Below are 20,364 nucleotides of genomic sequence, written 5' to 3' on the forward strand. Positions count from 1 at the left end.
CGCGTCTCAGTTTTAGAGCCCCCCCCCCCTTCATTTCGTGTACAAATGCAACGTCTCTGTTTTTTTAGCTTTAAGATAAGCGAGGATTCCCGTAATTCACAAACCGGGTGAGCGGCGGCTTGCCAGGTTGGCTGTGTTGGCGCCGGATTCGGGGATGTTCTCCCTCGCACCTGGCAACCTTGACTATGCGCTGGATACAACAACCAGTATGGCGGAGAGCGAAAGTGATTTGGAGACGGACGCGTTCGAGTCGGCGCTGGAGACGCTGGCCGTCAGACACTGTGGCGACGAATCGTCCCCGCAGAGCAGAACCTACTGCGCGGAATTCTGCAAGGTATAATGGACGGGCCGGAGCGGCTCGCGGCCGTTGTGACGAAGCTAAGCGGGTGCATGTTTTTGCTAACTTAGTTAGCTTAGCCGCTGGCCAAAGCCAGCGTCGCTCAAGACAGTTGGCTTAGCGCCTGCCGGGCTAGACCGTATCGATCCGCGTGAGGACAGTCCGGTACGGCGCGGTCCAGCTGGCGGATGCCGGCCGGGTGCCTCGTTCGAGAGGCTCTCCAAACGCCGTGCTTGCCAAACGGTGCCCCGCTTCGGCTGTAGCCCCGCTCAGCTAGCTGTGGCATGCAGCGGTTTGGTCCCGTTGCAGGTTGTTAAATTCGGGGTGGCTTGAATAGTTCACCCATTGTGTGTCCACGTCGGGAGCGTCCCAGCTTGTTTGCACGTGTCAGTAAATAGCCGGGGTCTTAGCTGTACCCCCAACTGATGTAGCTGTCAGTCGTGCAACCAAACCTTATACCAAGGCATAGTAAAAGGGTCTCGCGCATCTTAATGGAAAGACAGATCGCTGACCCTTTTCTTCGCCTCTAGCCGGGTTTATCAGGGCGATGTGCATGATAACCCTGTAACCTACTTACCACATATAGGTGCAGCTCAGAGTCAAGGTAAACGACACCCAATGGGCATCCTCCCTGATATATCCGGTTTCGTGTCGTTGTCGTGACTGAACAGCTGTTAAAGAGATGTGTGTCTGTGTTTTCCTGTGCTCTTCTCGCACAGTTGGTCGAGGAGTACACGGGGAGATGGCAGGTGCCTCTTCCTCAGCTGAAGGTGCTGCGGACAGCTCTCTGCAGTTTCACCAAAGCCGTCGCTGCCTTCCCTGATGACTGCCAGCACATCAGCTATGCCCTCAGCAGCCTGGCCTTGTAAGTAGCTTTGTCAGTGTGAGGTGTGTTGTGAGGTTGGGCTCTTCCATGCTAAAACCCCGAGCACTCTTTCTAGGGTGAGGTAAGTCTTGTTTTGTGTCTAAATTCAAACCAAGCCAAGTATGGGGAAATCAGAACATCCGAGGAGTCTCAGCTCCCCCAGTTTTAATTAGGGTGTGTGTGTGTGTGTCTTAGAAACGAGTTATGGATTTCTTACGGGAGGCGGTTTTCCTTGGAGGAAGGGCCATTGAAGTCCACGACTCAATAACTTTTGTGAGCGATAATCCACGACAAGCCGTGTGTTAGAATCCTTTAATGCACACCTTATTGTGGATTATTCCATTTATGCCACGGACACTTAACCAAGCATTCATATTAAGCGTTCACTTGCGTTTCGTTTAATGTTTTAGACTCCGAATTAAAAGATTAGGAAGCAAAAGCCGAGCTAAAGCTTGAACGTGGAATGAGTAGGACTTGCCGGTTGCGGTTTGTAAACACAACGTTCAATGTTGGCCCCCGGCTCAACATCACCAGAAGGACGCGCCCCCTGACCGCAGTTGCCAGACCACATCCCAGTGAGCAGACCAACTCCGCGTCGCTCTTCATCCCCCATCCTCTCCTTCAGTGCTCGCCGGTGGGTGAGGGCCAACCCCACATCCACTCTTGTTTTGGAACGAGCTTCGTCCCCTTGGTGTTTCGCCTCGCTATATTTGCATCTTTTCGGCACTGTGTCTGCCATTGTCGTAGCTTCCTGTTTGAGGCATGCTTATGATCTCGATCTGGCACCTGGTCGCTACGTTGCTATAGAGTCCCGCTGCCCAAAGGTTAACGCCCAGAAACGTCCCGCACACAGCAAAATAAGACAAATAAGACAGTACAGGTAGAGGACAGGGTCTCTGCAGATACAGACACCGCCACACACGTCTAGCGGGTCATGAGTGATGATTGAGCGGGATTATTTTTGTATGAGTCTATAAGTGATTTTTTTTTAGGCTAATCCTACTCATTCTATCTTTAACTGGGTTCACTTCTAATCCAGCATGTTACTGTGGTCACATCGTAACTTTGCGGCCAGGGTACTAATTCAACGCGGTGATTAAATTTGAGCTGAACTATGTGTGTATTAGATGGTTTTAAACCACACCCTGCAGCCAATCAGAAACCAGTATTCTCCATGACCATCTCTACTACTACTTTCGGCTGCTCCCGTTAGGGGGCGCCACAGCGGATCATCCGCTTCCACCTCTTCCTGTCTTCTGCGTCTTCCTCTGTCACACCAGCCACCTGCATGTCTTCCCTCACCACATCCATAAACCTCCTCTTTGGCCTTCCTCTTCTCCTCTTCCCTGCCAGCTCCATATTCAGCATCCTTCTCCCAGTATACTCAGCATCTCTCCTCCACACATGTCCAAACCATCTCAGTCTTGCCTCTCTTGCTTTGTCTCCATGACCATGATTTCGTTATTAATAATTCACATTATCATCGAAATCCCTTGTTCTTTTCATGCAATCAGTTGAAACAAATTGAAATTGTGTTTGGTCGGTAGTATCTCCATGTCCACCACCTGTTGTTACACACCGGCAGTGGCGCCCCCAGAAATGTTTCATCGGGGGGGCCAAATGGGGCCACTGAAAAATTTGGGGTGGCACACCAAAACCAAAAGCCATGACTGAATTTCGGGAATTCTATGCTGCTGTTGTAGTATACTGTATAGGCTAGTGGAAAACTGTCAATATGAGAGTTAAGAAAAATATACATTATTGATTTAAATGAACACCACCTAATGTAAGATATCAGATAGAAGCTTATTATGCATAATCAGAAGCATATTCTGCATATGCGACTCGTGGCTGGGGGGGCCAGCGGGGGGGCCAGGGATAGTACACCGCCACTGCACACCGCTGGCACTGCCGTTAGCAAACCAGTCTTACCAAAATCCCACGCTGGACACGTGAACAGCAGTCTGTTGAAGTGTTCAGTGGTAGTGTGAATGCGGTGTCAACTTGCGCACTTCCAAAGGGACCACCTGGAAAGGAGAAAACCCATGGTAGTGACAAGTATTGTGATTAAGTTGTTTTCTTGAAGGACTTTATTTTTGAATTTTTGCCATCAGCAGTTGTGACACTGTGATTTTCATGGTTGTGCCTTTCTTGTGTGTGTCTTTCAGGAGCTTTTTTGAGCTGATGCTTTTCTTCAGCAAAGAAGAGTTTGGAGAGGAGCCTTTAAAATACATCCTAGATTCCTTCCAGGTGAAGAAAAAATGCATGACACTCTCACTTACCTGTTCTCTGACTCAAAAGAAAGGTTGGGGTGGGTAATAAAGTTCTAAAAAAAATGGTCGAAATATAGTTGTAGTTAGAAAAAAGTTAATCTTATTTTATTTCTCCATGTTCATGGAGAGAAGAGACTGGATCAGGGGGCATCTGGGTAGCGTGGTGGTCTATTCCATTGCCTACCAACACGGGGATCGCCATTTTGAATCCCCGTGTTACCTCCGGCTTGGTCGGGCGTCCCGACAGACACAATTTGCTGTGTCTGTGGGTGGGAAGCCGGATATGGGTATGTGTCCTGGTCACTTCACTAGTGCCTCCTCTGGTCGGTTGGGGCGCCTGTTCGGGGGGGGGGACTGGGGGGGAATAGCGTGATCCTCCCACGTGCTACGTCCCCCTGGTGAAACTCCTCACTGTCAGGTGAAAAGAAGCGGCTGGTGACTCCACATGTATTGGAGGAGGCATGTGGTAGTCTGCAGCCCTCCCCGGATCAGCAGAAGGGGTGGGGCAGCGACCGGGGCGGCTCGGAAGAGTGGGGTAATTGGCTGGATACAATACAGTTGGGGAGAAAAAGACATCTTGAGACACAAGTTTGACTCTTATGTCAAAGAGAGTTAAGTGACATTGACCAGTGAGAGCATGATACTGTCAACAGATGTGGGCAATGAGAACTTTATAATGCATTTTCTAGATCCAGTCATTGCTCTTTCTTCTGAGGACAGACATTTCAATGAATAGGCTGCCATTAAAAAGCAAAACAAAACTCAAGACTACTCAGAGCATAACAGAAACCCAGAGAAACAAACAAACAAACAAACAAACCCCATCTGCTGGCAAACATATAACTCAGTCCTTTACTGGGAAAAAAAAAATGTATAATGATTCTGACTGAACATGTACCCTGGCTCTGCCAAATGACAGAAGCTAAGCAGATGTGGACTTGGATAGTACTTGGATGGGAGACCTCCTGGGAAAACTGAGTTGCTGCCAGAAGTGGTGTTGGTTGGCCAGTAGGGGGCAGTCTTCCCTCTGGTCTTAATGAAAACAACAAATATCAAATCCCAATGCCCCAGTGCAGTGATGGGGACACTGTGCTGTAGGAGATGCCATCCTTCAGATGAAAAGTTAAATCGAGGTCCTGACTCACTGTGGTCATTAAAGATCCCATGGCACTTATCCCAAAGAGTAGGGGGTCTCCTGGTGTCCTGGCAAAATTCCCAACCTGGCTCTCTCCATCTGGCCACCTAATCATCTCCCATGTAATTGGCTCAATGATTCCTCCCCCTCCACCGCAAGCTGATGTGTGGTGAGTGTTCTGGTGCAAAATGGCTGCCAAGTATCCCCCAGGTGGTGCTACACATTGGTGGTGGTTGAAGTGAGTTACCCCCTTCAATGTGAAGCACTTTAGGCATCTACAAAAGCGCTATATAATTGTAATGATTATTATTATTATTATTATTATTATATGTGGCTACTTCTTCTGTTCAGAGGAGTCCATACTGCCGTCTTCTCCTTAGCCAGTAATGGGTCCAGGCTAAAATACTTCTCTTATTTATTTTGGTGTCCATAGCTCCATAAATAAGTAGGAAGCTAGCTACCTGCTCTGTCGAACCCATGATGGGGATGATTACTTTTCGACACGTTTCCTCCTCCCCAATACTGTCCAGGGTTGTGAGTGTCAAATGTGTAGTGTTTCTTATCTGGTGACTAAGACGGGTTAGGAGCTGATTATCTGGTCTGACTGTGATGATCTTTAATGATTCAAAAATTGTGTCGTTCGAGGAGGCCATTATACTTGAAGGTTTCACTTGAGTTTCTGAATTAGTAACTTTTTGAAATCACCCGGCTCTGAAGTGGAAAGAAGTGACTGAATGTGTCTGTTATCAACCTGTAGGAGTGCCACTTGAGGCTCTTAAGGCACAAGAACGTCTACCTGCAAAGGGTAAAGCACACTATTAAAGTAGGAGGCCCCTGGGAGAACCCAGTGCTCCAGAGCATCTTGAGAGAGGCAGCAATACCACAGACGGAAGGTAGGCACACACACACACATACAAATGTACACACTACTTAGCTATATTTGACTGCAATTGATGCTGAAATAAGTACTGACCCCCCCCCCACCACCACCACTACTGCCTCCACCATCCAGTTGAGGAGTACTTGAGTTCTGAGGAGCCCGTGTTCCTGGAGCTGCGCCTGCGCTACCTGCAGGCGTGTGACCGTGTGCAGGAGGCTACGACCCTAGCTAAAAGCTGCATGGAGAACCCGGTGACTGGAAAACATCTGTATTTTCACCAGGCCTACCTCACCTGCCTCTACAAGGCCTCGCTACATGAAAACCTGCAGAAGAAGGTAGGGAGAAAAGAAGGAGGCACGAAGGGAACAGGGTCAGTGGAGTGTGAATTTGCTGTCTGAACTGCCTCTCTCAGTCTCTCTCTCTTTCTGTCTCTATCTCTCTATCGCTCTGTCTCTTTCTGTCTCTATCTCTGTCTCTTTATCTTGCTCTGTCTCTCTGTCTCTCTCTGTCTCTCTCGCTCTGTCTGTCTCTGTCTCTGTCTCTTTATCTCTCTCTGTCTCTATCTCTGTCCTTCTCGATCGCTGTCTTTCTCTCCGTTTCTCTCTCAGTCTCTCTCTCTTTCTGTCTCTGTCTCTCTATCGCTCCCGCTCTCTCTCTTTCTGTCTCTATCTCTCTCTCTGTCTCGTTATCTCACTCTCTCTCTCTTTCTGTCTCTCTCTCTGTCTCTTTATCTCGCTCTCTATCTCTGTCTCTATCTCTGTCTGTCTCGATCGCTGTCTTTCTCTCTGTTTCTCTCTCTGTCTGTCTCGTTCTTTATCTCTGTCTCGATCTCTGTCTTTTTCTCTGTCTCTATCTCTGTCTTTCTCTATGTCTTGCTCTATCTCTGTCTTTCTGTCTCTGTCTATCTCTCTCTCTATTGCTGTGTCTGTGTCTCTCTGTGTCTCTCTGTCTCTCTGTCTCGAGCAGAAGGGCGAGTGAGTGAACGGAGTGACGGCGTGTTTTTGCTTCGGTGTGAGTGAAAGTTCTATGCTTTCTCTTTGTCTGTTCTGTGTTTATTTGCATGATTAGTTTGTTGTTATTAGGTTGTGGTGGTCATGTTTTGGGTGTAGTTTGGTAGTGCGGTTGGCCGCCGGGCACTGTGCCCGTTGTCAGTAGTTGTGCAGAGCTGGAGAAGCTGACACGCCGACATGCGGTTAAAATATTGCCGAGTGTCGGCTGTGGGGTGGAGGAGGCCAGCTATGCTGTCAGAGAGGTTGTCGGTTTCGAAAGTGTAAAGTCTGCTTCTCGCATGAACAAAGCTGTTGTCATTTTCCTAGACGATGTGGCCAAAGCTGAAAAAGTGGGGGAAAATGGTGTGGTGATTCGTGATTCTTTCACCCCCCCTTCCCCCGTTGGCGAACCTGGCAAAGAAGATAACCATTTCAAACGCACCTCCGTTTATTAAAAATGAAGTGTTGGCCATGGAGCTGTCGCGTTTCGGGCAGCTGGTGTCTCCCGTTAAATTAGTTCTGCTGGGGTCCAAGTCACCAAAGCTAAGACACGTGGTGTGTCACAGAAGACATGTATGTCTTCATGATCCTTAAGGGCAGCACAGGTGATTTAAACCTGACTTTCACTTTCAAAGTGGACGGTTTTAGTTGTAATGTGTTTGCCACCTCTGAGACGATGAAATGCTTCGGTTGCGGTGCAGGAGGACATTCGGTTCGGTCTTGGCCTGTGGCCGGGGAGCAGACCAGCTCAAGCCCGCCTCAAGCACCGCAGCCTGTAGCCGAGTCTGACTCACCCGTTGTGCAGCCGTCTGCAGAGAAAGTAGAGGAGACGGAGGCAGACACGCAGGATAGGCATCGGGTTGTGGAACAGGATCAAGCTAAGAGTAGAAACGAAGTCGATACTGCCCAGACCAGAGAGGAATCAGAAAAACGCGAGCTGACAGAGGAAAAGAGATGTAACAAAGATAAAGAAAGCTGCAGTCAGAGTGTGGAAAGTGTGGTCAGTGAGGAACTGACAGAACAAAACATGTCTGGGGAGGAGAATGGTCGAACAATTAAATGCAGTAAAAGGAAAATGTCTGACAAAGACTAGGGTGGTGCCAAGGCTAAGGAAGTGTTGGATGATTCATCTGATGAGGAATGTGAGTGGACACCGTCACAAGAAGATGAAACCATTTTTTATCCCTTTGAGAAAAAAAATAAAATAACGGAAACTAAAGGGCAAAGGGTGGTTAAAACTGAAAAGTTCTTCCCCAATTTGAGGTCTTTTGTCAGGTCTGTGGCACGGCTGAGGAAGGAAGAGGGGGCTTTTAGAGACCAAGAGATTTACCGGCTCAAGAAAATTACGACAAAAGTCAAAGCATGACTAATTGATGATGATTAAGAAAAAATTAATTCCCCACATATTGTTTGTATGTTTTCTTCTTGTTTGTAGAGACAACTTTCCTTTTCATGGCTGATTTTGAAATCAGTCGTGATTTGAAAATCTACTGATTTGAAAATCTACTACTACTACTACTACTACTACTATAGTAGTGGTGGTAGATTTGAAAATAGGGTCTTTAAATATAAAAAGAGCAAGGAGTGGTGTGAAAGGAGCTTCTCTTTTCAAATTGTTGGTAGGGATGAAAAGGTTGGATGTGGTTTTTATACAAGAAACTCACAGCGATGCCGTGAAGGAAAGTGACTGGAAGAAGGAGGCCTGGGGAAGTCATTCTAAGCCATAAGTTAACTAACAGTGGTGGAGTTGGTGTGCTTTTTTTCAGAGTTTTAGTCCCTCTTCTTTTGAGGTAGAAGAAATAATGTGTGGTCATATTCTAAAAGTCACGGTACAATATGAAGGTGTGAAAATGATTTTTGTGAGTGTTTAATGCTCCAGTTTTGGGCATTGAGAGAACGAGACTTTTGAACATCTTATGTGATGTAATTCACAATTGTGCTGATGTTTATTTGTTTCTGGGAGGGGGGTTTCAATTGTACAGAAAATGCCAAACTAGACAGGAACCATCTAGAACCTCACCCCGCTTCATCTGCCAGACTTAAGCGGTTGATTGAAACCCATGGCCTAAAAGATGTTTGTAGAGGTTTTAACAGGAATGACAAGCAGTACACCTGGAGTCACTCCGAGGACAAGTTGTTATCTTTGGTATCATTTTGGTATCTTTAAAACATGTCAAATAGTTGCTGTTGGTTTTTCGGACCATTTTCTTGTTCAGTGCCCCGTTTTCATTCAAAATGTTAAGGTACAGAGCGCATATTAGCATTTTAACACTGGCCTTTTTCAAGATAGATCTTTCAGAGAGGCTTTTGGATTTTTATGGGCTTTACGTAGAAAAAGCAAATCTACTTTTTCTTCAGTACAGCAATGGTGGGATATAGGAAAGAGCAGAATAAAACAATTATGTCAGCAGTATAGTCGCAATGTCACCAAGCACATTACCAGGTCCCTTAAAGAACTAGGGATCGAAGTAGTAAACTTACAGAGTTTAGTGGATTCTACAGGAAATGAAGGGCAGATTGAAGCCCTTAGAGCTAAAAAGGCTGCCTTAGCCAGCCTGTTGGGCACTACAGCACAGGGAGCTCTGGTCCGATCACGTTTCATGAATGTGTCACATCACAGGTTTTTTTTTTTTTTGGTTTGGAGCGAAAAAATGGTCTGAGGAAGATCATTAATTCTTTACGCTCTGAAGATGGAACCACAATAATGGGATCCCCTGAGATCCACAGATATGCCACCTCCTTCTACAATGAACTCTTTAAAAGTAATATGTGGAGGATTCAAAGTTGGCTAGATCTTTTTATTCTAGGCTACCTCAGGTGGACGCTGATGCTAATGCGGTGTTGGATGCAGAACTGTCTCTGAATGACTGTATACTGCTCTCATGAGTCTGGGAAATGGAAAAGTATCTGGCATTGATGGACTGCCCGTTGAGTTTTATAAATCTTTTTGGTCTGTGATTGGTAAGGATCTGCTGGGATGTGCTTCAGGACAGTTTGTGCAAAGGACAACTACCGCTGAGCTGTAGAAGGGCAGTTATCACCATGCTAATGAAAAAGGGAGATCTACAAGATCTGAGGAACTGGAGACCTGTATCTCTGCTGTGTGGGGACTTTAAAAGCCTCTCTAAAGTTCTAGAGAGGTGATGAGTAAGGTCATTCATGTTGACCAGACTTACTGTGTGCTGGGCAGGTTAATAAATGATAATATCATTCTAATTGGGCATGTTTTGGAAATCCCTGGCTCATTGGATATAGATACTGGTCTCATTTCCGTAGACCAGGAAAAGGCTTTTGACCGGGTTGAACACAAGTATCTGTGACAGCTGCTAAATGCTGTTGGGTTCAGCCCAGGTTTAATAGCCAAGATCCAGGTACTGTACTGTGATATTGTGAGTACACTAAAACTCAAAGGTGGTTTGGCTGCACCTTTTAATGTACAGAGGGGCATGTGTAAAGGATGCTCTCTTTCTGGGATGCTGTATTCCCTTTCTATCGAGCCTCTTCTTCACAAACTCGGAAAAGAACTCTCCGGTGGTTTTTTTTCTTCCTGGTTGTACTTCAGCTGTAAAAATTTCAGCATACACAGATGATTTTATGGTAATGATTAACAAACAGATATCGGTATCTTGGAGGGGACTGTAGATCTTTTTAAAAAATTTTCATCTGCTAAGGTGAACTGGAAAAAAGTGAAGCTGTGATGGTTGAGAAAACACCACTAGACAGTTTAGTTCTACCAGGAGGGCTAACTTGGAAAAAAGGAGGGATAAAGTACTTGGGAGTATTTTTAGGTGAATAATCTGTGCTAGAAAAGAACTGGGAGAATGTTTTAGCAGAAAATAGAAGGCCGGCTTAAAATATGGAAATAGCTGTTGCCAAGCATGTCTTACAGAGGGAGGACACTTGTAATCAACAATCTAGTGTGTTCTTCATTATGGCACAGATTAGTTTGTGTTGATCCCCCTTCAAACGTACTTTCATGAATTCAAGCTGTTTCAGTTGATTTATTTTGGGATAAAATGCATTGGATTCCCCAGGCTGTTCTTTTTCTCCCAAAGGAGGAAGGAGGACAAGGACTTGTACACTTGGCCAGTAGTGGGGCTACTTTCCGCCTTCAGTTTATCCAGAGGCTGCTTTATGGCCCAAAAGACTTGGTGTGGAGACCACTGGCATGCACAGTTTTGCAGAAGGTTGGTGGTCAGGGACTGCATGACTCACTGTTCCTCATGAATCTAAAGACTCTGAAGTTCCAAGCCTTGCCACCTTCCTACCACGGAGTTTTCACAGTGTGGAAAATGATGGTGAAAGAGAGGACAATGCAACGTGACTCCTTATACTGGTTGTTGAGGGAGCCTGTGGTGCATGGAGGACGTCTGAACACCCCCTGCTGGGAAGGATCAGCAGTCACAGAAGTATTTTGCAGAACAGGGATTCTAACCCTTGGATTGGTGGTGAACACTTCTAGGCCTGACTTGGACAATGTAGCTGCTCTAGTCGCTGGTCTGGGAGTGTGATCTGTGAGGATCATCAGCAAGCTGCTGGAACACTGGAAACGCTGTCTGATGGGACATGGTTTGATCGTGCCTCATATAGATGATCCTTTTCCTTGTTTAGGTAGTCGCCCCAGTTTTGATGACTGTTCAGGTTCTTCTTTAGATGAGAAAAGAATTACTTTTTAAATCCGGAAGAGGTAAAAGGCAAATTACTATATGGAATGATGGTTGAACGTCTAAACAAGGGTAAACTACCCAATCGTGTTGACACACCTTGGCGAAGTCATCTGGGCTTGGGAGATGATGTCAAACCTGTTTGGAGGGGTTTGTCCTCCAGCCAGTCCAGTGAAAAGCTCCTCAATGTGGGGGACACTTCTAGTAAATGGATACCTTCTGCGTATCCATTTACTAGAAGTGGATAAGATTCCCACGGAGTAACCCCCATGGGAATCTAAGCATCAGGCTAATTTATTCACAACAGCTGTAACATGTCCCTCCTCAAGCCACCCGTAATATCAATACCCTGGTCCGCCCATAGGTGGCAGCAACGGACCAGGTATAGTTACAATATATAACATCTCCCCACTTAATGGACATCTTTAGTGTCATGTGTATTTGAATGCAATGAAATTCTTGTGCTCTGGCTATCTCTATCTGAACACAAAAGGCACAAGGGCACCCCCCCCCCCAAAAAAAAACAAAAAAACCCCACTACAGACTTACATACATTATGTACACAGAATTCATTCATTATATACACAATAAAGAAGAGTGCACAATAACACACAATGTAAGGTGCATATGGGTGCGTCGGCTGTTCAGCAACCTGACTGCCTGTGGAAAGCGACCATCTCTGAGACGGGTGGTGTGTGATTTGATGCTCCAGTAGTGTATGTTAGATGGAAGGAGTGAGAACAGAACATGAGCAGAATATCTTGTGTCATTAAGCAGGTTTTTGGGGTGTCCTTTTGCAGCGAGTGGTGTAAATATTGTGAAGTTGTGGTGGTTCCGGGCCAATGATTTTTTTGCTGCTGTCTTTCAGTCCTTTGCGGCACTCTGCAGCCCCGAGCACTCAGGTTGCCAAACCACGCTGTGATACAGCCCGTCGACAACACTCGATTTCTGGAACTCATACCAATAATCTTTATTTTATTTATTTATTTAACCTTTGTTTAACCAGGAGGATCCCGTTGAGATTTACAAACCTCTTTTTCAAGGGAGACCTGGCCAAGATAGGCAGCACAGTTACAAAATCGCACGGTTGCAAAATTACATTTGAAAACACAAACAAAAGACAAAAAAAAAAAAAAAACTAGAAAAAAAGTAAATTACAAGCAGATTATAAAAAACAAGTACATGTTGTGAAATCAGCTTCAAGTACTCTCAATTTGGATTTAAAACGGCTCAGTGAGATTAACTCTATACGTTTCCGGTCATTCTGCAACATCAGAAAATATAGTCTCTGCTGCACCTTTTTGGGGGTGGAATTGATGTTGAATTTTCTGTATTTCTGCATGAATTTGATCTGAAATGTGATCAGATTTCCATCCAAGTCTTAAAACTAGATAAAGAGAATCCAATTATCAAACCTCGGTACTTTTTCCATTTATTTAAGTCAAGTCAATTTTATTTGTATAGCTCATTATCACAAATGACAAATTTGCCTCGGGGCTTTACAGCAACACAACGTCCCGTCCTTAGACCCTCACATCGGATAAGGAACAACTCCCTAGAAAAACTGTAACGGGGAGAAGAAAAGGAAGAAAGCTCAGGGAGAGCAGCAGAGGAGGGAGCTCTCTCCCAAGATGGACAATGTGCAATGGATGTTACGTTTACACAATTTACACAATACAGCATTGAAAGAGGATAACAGAATTATAATGGAATTATAAATTATATGAAGAATATGATGAGGAGGATGCCGAGCAGTGTCCAGACACCACCAGAACAGCCCAGGACCTGAGCCATGCGACCAGCATCACCATGTAAACAAAAAGAGTAAATACGCAATACTGTGGACCTCTGGGATTACCGTTTCATTTAAAGGGGTGATTGGTGTTTCAATCAATGGGATAGTGGACACAGGCATGGGCGTAAGTCCATGAATACTGGGATGGCATCCAGTGCTTTACCTGTGCCCCCATCCATAGGGTTAGTGGTTGTGTCAGGAAAGGCATCCAGTGTAAAATGTTGCCAAATCTGTATGACAATTGACAAGACCATACCAGATCAGTTGAGGCCGCCATTGGTGCTGTGCCCTCACAGGGTACCAGTGGAAACTATAAAATCCACTGTGGCAACCCCTGAAAAACAGAGAACAAGCTGAAAGAAGTTTCAATCAGTGGGATAACAATCAGGTGTGAGTTTAGCAGGCCCTGCCCTATTGCAAGAGCATACTAAACGTGGGTCTTCACTATCAAAATCCGGTCTTCATTGTAAATGTTTCTGGAAGTTTGCCATGCTTGGAGCAAAGGAGATTTCTGAGGACCTCAGAAAAAGGTTGTCGATGCTCACTGGGCTGGAAAAGGTAAAAAAAAACTATTTCTAAAGAGTTTGGGCTCCATTAATCCACTGTCAGACAGATGGTGTACAACCTCCTCACCTAGGTCATCCATCAGGACGCTCCAAACGGCTTCGGTTGCCCATGTTTGTTTAAAGCATGGGGCGCTACTCCACATGCAGTTCTGTGGTTCTCCGCTAACTGGAGATTTTGTGCCTTTCCATTGTCAAGATGCATTGATCATCTGCAAAGCCACAATGTCCCCCGGTCCATGATATCAGTCTATCGATGAATGCACCTAGGACTACTGCTACCCACAGGAATAGCAGCATTTATTATCGAGGTTTACTCCTCTAGTTCTGCCATGTTCTGCTCTGTTGTCTCCTGACAACGTTAATGGGATTACCACGAGGAGGGTGTGGCTCTTCACCACGCCCAGACGGTCATGCGTCATGGAGGGGCTATATTTTGCACTTCCCGTGATGCTGGGGTGTATGGAGACCAGTCTAGGATGCCACGAAAGGCCATCTAGGAAAGGTACTACTCCTATATCTAACCCCTAACCCCTTAACCCCTGGTGTACAAATGGGTGAAATTCAACACCATTGTTACTATCCCCAGGAGTGGTCGTCAAACAAAAATCACTCCAAAAGCAAGGTGTATGATATTCCAGGAGGTCACAAGGAACCCCCATGCTAAGATCTAAGGATCTACAGACCTCTCTTGCATTGGCTAAGGTCAGTGTTCATGAGTCCAACATCAGGCAAACACTGAACAAGAACAGCGTGCATGGCAGGATAGTAAGGAGGAAGCCACTGCTCTCCAAGGAGAATATGGCTGCCCGTCTAAAGTTTGGTCAAGAACACGTGGATGAGCCAGGGATCTAGTGGAGGAATGTTCTGTGGACAGATGAGTTCAAAATTAAACTTTTTGGTTTCAATGAGAAAAGTTGTGTTTAATAAAAACCAAACATTGCGTTCAAACATAGTAACCTCCTGCCAACCTTGAAGCACAGTGGTGGCAGTAGTGTGGTTTGGGGCTGCTTTGGTGCCTCTGGACCAGGACAGCTTGCCATCATTAACAGAACTATAGATTTTTGGACTGTACCAGCGAATTCTACAGGAGAATGTCAAGGTGTCAGTCCATGAACTGAAGCTCAACAGAAAGTGGGTCATGCAGCAAGACCGCAACCTGAAATATGCACAGATCGGTCTACCAAGGAATGGTTCAAGCAGAAGAAATTAAATCTTTTGGAATGGCCCAGTGAAAGTCCAGACCTTAATCCAGTAGAAATGTTGTGGAAGGACCTGAAGAGTTTAGTTCATGTAAGGAAGCCCACCTACGTACATCACAGAGTTACAACAGCTTTGTAAAGCCAATGTGCAGGACTGATCGACAGTTACTGGAAACGTTTGGTTGCATTTGTTGCTGCTCAAGGGCGTTTCACCAGTTACTGAAGGCAAAGGTTCACATAGATTTTATCCAACAAATTATCCAACATACAATCCATCCATCCATTATCTGAACCACTTATCCTGCTGTCAGGGTTGTGGGGATGCTGGAGCCTATCCCAGCAGTCATTGGGCGGCAGGCGGGGAGACACCCTGGACAGGCCGCCAGGCCATCACACAGGGCCCACACACACACACACACACACACACATTCATACCTAGGGGCAATTAAGTATGGCCCCTTCACCTGACCTACATGTCTTTGGACTGTGGGAGGAAACCCGAGCACCCGGAGGAAACCCACGCAGACACGGGGAGAACATGCAAACTCCACACAGAGGACGACCCGGGACGACCACCCAAGGTTGGACTACCCCAGGGGCTCAAACCCAGGACCTTCTTGCTGTGAGGCGACCGCACTAACCACTGCGCCACCGTGCTGCCCGACATAAAATGTTGGATAATTTTGCTCGATAAATAAATGGAAAAGTCTAAAAATGTTTATTTGTTTCAATGGGTTTCTCTTTATCTAGTTGTAGGACTTAGATGAGGATGTGATCACACTGTAGATCACAATTACGCAGAAATACATGAACTAAAGGGTTCACAAGCTTTCTAGCACCGCTGTAAATAGGCTAAATGAACATGACTATCTTGCAACTTTTGAAATACGTGGGCCCTGAGGCTGAAATGTTCAATGTTTTTTTTAACCATGTATTATAAATAGTCAATGGAAGAAAGGCTTTTCAAATATACATAATGTGCATGGCATCCCTCATTGCTTATGCAGTGTATTTAAACTGACTGTGTGTGTGTTTGTGCACATCTCCTCACTCAGATGGAGGAGATAGATGGCCACGATGCAGTGGAGATCATCTGCAACACGGAGAGCGTGGAGAAGGATGAGCTCCTCCTGTCGCTGTGTAAAGCCTTTCTTACACAGCAGCTACGCAATGGAGACATGTACTGCATCTGGTCAGTATAAACACCCCCATGACTCAGACACACGCCACAAATAAGTACTCTGTTGGACTTAAGTATATGAATGCCTCTAGATGCAAATTGCACAATCTGTATGAGTACTTAAACCAGTTGCAGATTATATATGTATCTTGCAAACCAGACTTTTAAGCAAATTTGAGGCAGACCTTCAGAATCCACTCAAAAGATGACGTGGAAACTGTTGGATTGTGTAGTTGTTTTACAACAGGGAGAAGTGCATTCCCTTGCTCCTTTCCTTTAATAGATTTTGTAAATTCTAGATCAGAACGCTTGTAGTTAAGTGTACGTACAACAGACCTCTATAACGGGTATCTTTGATATATCATCACTCACCTTCCTCCCAGGGACCTGGTGTTTATCTGGAGTAGGCTTTACATTAGGGCCCACCACTCCAGACAGGGGTTCCTGGCTGAGTGTCACCAGCTCTCCTCATCTGCTGCTAACATCAGAGCCATCTTCCCGTTCATCAAAGTAGTCACTTCAGAGGTGTGTTTTGTGTTGTAGCACATTTTGTCTCCTGTTGTAACCTTAAACTGTCCCCTAATGTTATTAAATTTGACTCATTAGGATAAACTGTTCTGTAAATCAGTCTTATGCGGTATGATTACTGTGTTATGACAGCTGGGCGGTGAAGGGGTCCTGTTCTGCTTGGAGCTCTGCACCAGGGCTTTGCAGCTGTGTGACCTGCAGGTCGACCTTGCAACTCGCTCCTTGGTATGCAAGACCATCGCCTTTATGTTGCCTTGTGATCTGGAGGTATGTCGGGCCTGTGCCCTGCTGGTCTTCTGCCAGGAGCGAAGCCTGGAAGCCTACAGGACTGTGTGCCTGCTCTACATGCACCCCGACCAGGAGCCACACCCCCACAACCACCCTGTCCCCACCAATGTCCGTTTCCACATCCTACAGGTAGGAGGGGAGAATTTCTACAAAATCCATGGTCACTGTGCTTGCAGGACTTGGATCATTGTGCTTTGGGTTTGTAGGTCAGTGATATTTGGGTTTTCCTGTTAATAGGGTTGGGTATAGAGATCCACTATGTAATTAGAATTGGTTCCAAATATCCAAGATGGGATTTGGCCTGGAAAAGTGAGCTTTGAATCTGCTTATCAAATCCTGAAAGTGCATTTTCGGTTGTTTGCAAAAGCTATTGAAATGCGTTGATCGTTAAAAAAAGTCTACAAAAAGGTTAGTTTACTGCCAGCATCTTCTGGCCTAACTTCCATGTCAGTGATTGTCATGTCAAGCGAGCGTTTATACAACACGGTTGACCAGAACAGTCAGTCTAAACGGTGGCTGAGCCTAATTACACAAGACAGCAGTAAAATAGAACAAATTGCAGCAAAATATTTTCATTTTTAAAGGGACATTTCACCAATGGTTTTGTGTATGTGCAGTCAGTACTGATAAGTAATGTCGTCGATCGAAGCAATAAAGTCCTCCCTGTGTACTACGTTGACAGAGAAGTCAGTGTTGTCCTACTCAGACTCTTTCCCACAGCGCCTACTCTTGCCAGGATGCATTCCATGTAAGCCTCGTTTTGGTCATCCATGAAACCCTCTGCACTTGTAGCACGTCATTTCCACCCATCGGCCTGGCCAGGGTGTCTCCCCGCCCGCCGCCCAACGAGTGCTGGGATAGGCTCCAGCATCCCACGACCCTGAGAGCAGGATAAGCGGTTTGAATAATGGAGGGCTAGATGGAAATGTAGATTAGCGGCGGGAACGATGATGTTTTTTGTTTTTTTTTTTAACCGGGTCTGCAGGGAAGATTAGAGAACCAGAAACCTTGGTACGCAGCAGTTTTCCCCGCAGCGAAATGACATCACAATACATCACTTTGTGGCCACAAAAAAAAGAAAGTTGGTTTCACCGCCATTCCAGAGATGCAGAAGTGATCAGGAACAACTGCAGGTATTGTTCCTGTGCACTCCCTGTTGCAGATGGACAGAGATACGGTTGAAAACCGGTGAATTTAAGAGCGGAGGAACCTCCGGTTTGACAAAGAATTGGCAGCACGGAAGAAGGGGATGTGTAGTGGTGTTTGAAGGCTTTAACAACTGCATCGTTAGACGGTGCTGAAGCCTCGTGGCAACGTGGTAATTATTTCAGCACCAAAGTCACCAGAGAAATATTTGTCTGTACAATTCTAAATTACACCCGGGAACGTTTTGATAAAGCCTACGTTCGGAAAAAAAAACAGGGAACCTGTCTTTAAACAGCATAATACATGTTTCCAAGATGATCTCTAAGTAAAAGAATGCAAACTGTAAAATGTTACTGCAGTCATGTTTCTCAAGAAATCATGCGGCCCCCGTCCAACACTGGGCTCAGTAGATAAACCAGACATTTCAAACGATGCATAACTTTTAACTTCCTGTTTGGGAACAATGCTTTTAAAGCTTCTGAAAGGGGTTTGGAAAAGGTGCCCATGTAACAGAATCTTTTTTAAACCTTATATCGTGCAACTTTTTCCCTGTTTTGATAGAGATATGTTAAAAAAAATGGTGCATTAAAAGTATATAATAGGGCATAAAGTGAATTACACAACATTTATAAGTGATGTCAGTACTGGAATTTTGATTACATCACTTGAGCTGCCCTCCTAATTTTAAATTCAAACTGGCACTTATTTGGTCACCTTTATTAACTGATGACTTTGTCCTTCATGTTTGTGTTATCGTGATTTGCTTTGGATCCGTATTTTTTACCTAATAAAATGTTTTGGACACGAAGAAACTCCAAGCTATTTAAACTAAACTTTGGTTATTTGCCACCCTGGTAGGACAATTGCACAACCTTTTTTGCCATTTAAAGCCCCACAATTAAAATAAATGGCCATAATTCAGTGAAAATCAGCACATGATCTCATAGACGTCCGGACGCTAATTCATATCACATATGGCTTGGTCGGGCGTCCCTACAGACACAATTGGCCGTGTCTGTGGGTGGGAAGCCGGATGTGGGTATGTGATCTGGTCGCTGCACTTCAGGGAGCGGCAGGTCTGTACCTTTTTCCCCCCACAAAGTTATTAAACTTTGAAAATCCAAAACAGCCATAATGACCGTCTTGGTCGTTCCAGTGTTAAATCCCGTGAGGCTTTGATCAATAACTGTCCCTCGGCATTTATATTCATGTACAACTTCAGTATAGTCACCATTAATAGCTACTTGTTGGTGGTTCCTTCTGCTCGCTGTGGTATTTAGCTGAAGAAAACTAGCGTGACGCCGCTTCACAAACTCAGCCACAAATCCACGACACTCCGTGTCATCTTCACCAATCAAAAATCACTATCATCAGCAAATGTAACATCAGAAACATCAGACGAGTGAGTCCTAGATTCGTGTGTATAAAGGGGAAATAGCACTAGAGCGATAGCGCTCCCTTGTGGGGCCCCAGTGTTAGTAATAATAATAATAATAGGTGGCACGGTGGTGCAGTGGTTAGTGCGGTCGGCCCTGCGATGGCCTGGCGGCCTGTCCAGGGTGTCTCCCCGCCTGCTGCCCAATGACTGCTGGGATAGGCTCCAGCACCCCCGCGACCTGAGAGCCGGATAAGTGGTCCGGAAAGTGGATGGATGGATGGAAATTATCCCCGTGATTTTTTATTGATTTTATTTTATTTTTTATTTCTCCCCCTTTTTCTCCCCAATTGTACCCGTCCAATTACCCCACTCTTCCGAGCCGTCCCAGTCGCTGCTCCACCCACTGTGCTGATCCGGGGAGGGCTCGGACTACCGCATGCCTCCTCCGATACATGTGGAGTCGCCAGCCACTTCTTTTCACCTGACAGTGAGGAGTTTCACCAGGGGGTCTCCTTCGAGACTGCCAGCCGGAGAGATGCAGTTGGCGAACGCATGCGGTACGAGGGTGGGTGTTTGAATTAAAATAGGGATCGATTGGCCACTAAATTGGGAGAAAATCAGAAATAAATTTAAAAAAAAGAAGAATAAGACCTAATAATTAAGAGTAAAAATTAAAACGGTATAAATAAAAACAAATATCAAACATTTGTAAAAGCTTTCATGAAGAGAAAAGTTTTACGATGAGATTTAAAAGAAGCCAGAGACTTGGTCTGCCCTAGTTCAGCAGGAAGAGAGGTCCATGGTGTGGGGGTTCTAACAGCAAAAGCCCGAAACCCAGACCCGGGAGTAACTACCAGGGCTCCATCTGCAGGTCTTAATGGTCGAGGGGGCGTGTACCAGGTCAATAACTCAGACCTATATGTCGGAGCAAGGCCGTTTAAAGCCTTGATAACATTTTAAAATCAATTCTAAATATAACAGATAGCCAGTGTAGGGAGGCAAGCACAGGAGTGATACGATCACGCCTCTGTCCCGGTAATGAGCCGAGCAGCAGTGTGTGGTACCAACTGCAGACGCTGGAGGGAGCCCCTGCTGGTATAAAGTGGCCGAGAATAGATAAAAGCTTGTACAGCTTTCTGCA

At 45.5% G+C, this 20,364-nt stretch overlaps 1 protein-coding gene across 1 annotated transcript in view; it reads left to right on the forward strand.

The window, feature by feature from the left end:
- Positions 1-208: 208 nt before the first annotated feature.
- The window catches only part of LOC130120397 (zinc finger protein 654-like), a 33,643-nt gene continuing 13,487 nt past the window's right edge, over positions 209-20,364 (forward strand). Inside the window, exons 1-8 of the mRNA XM_056288941.1 lie at positions 209-334; positions 1,057-1,202; positions 3,371-3,452; positions 5,368-5,503; positions 5,623-5,825; positions 15,759-15,895; positions 16,267-16,408; positions 16,544-16,828. Of these exons, the coding sequence (XP_056144916.1) occupies positions 209-334; positions 1,057-1,202; positions 3,371-3,452; positions 5,368-5,503; positions 5,623-5,825; positions 15,759-15,895; positions 16,267-16,408; positions 16,544-16,828 (1,257 nt within the window). The remainder of the gene's footprint in view (positions 335-1,056; positions 1,203-3,370; positions 3,453-5,367; positions 5,504-5,622; positions 5,826-15,758; positions 15,896-16,266; positions 16,409-16,543; positions 16,829-20,364) is intronic.

Source organism: Lampris incognitus, chromosome 11 (assembly GCF_029633865.1).
Source record: "Lampris incognitus isolate fLamInc1 chromosome 11, fLamInc1.hap2, whole genome shotgun sequence".
In the NCBI taxonomy this organism is placed as follows: Eukaryota; Metazoa; Chordata; class Actinopteri; order Lampriformes; family Lampridae; genus Lampris; species Lampris incognitus.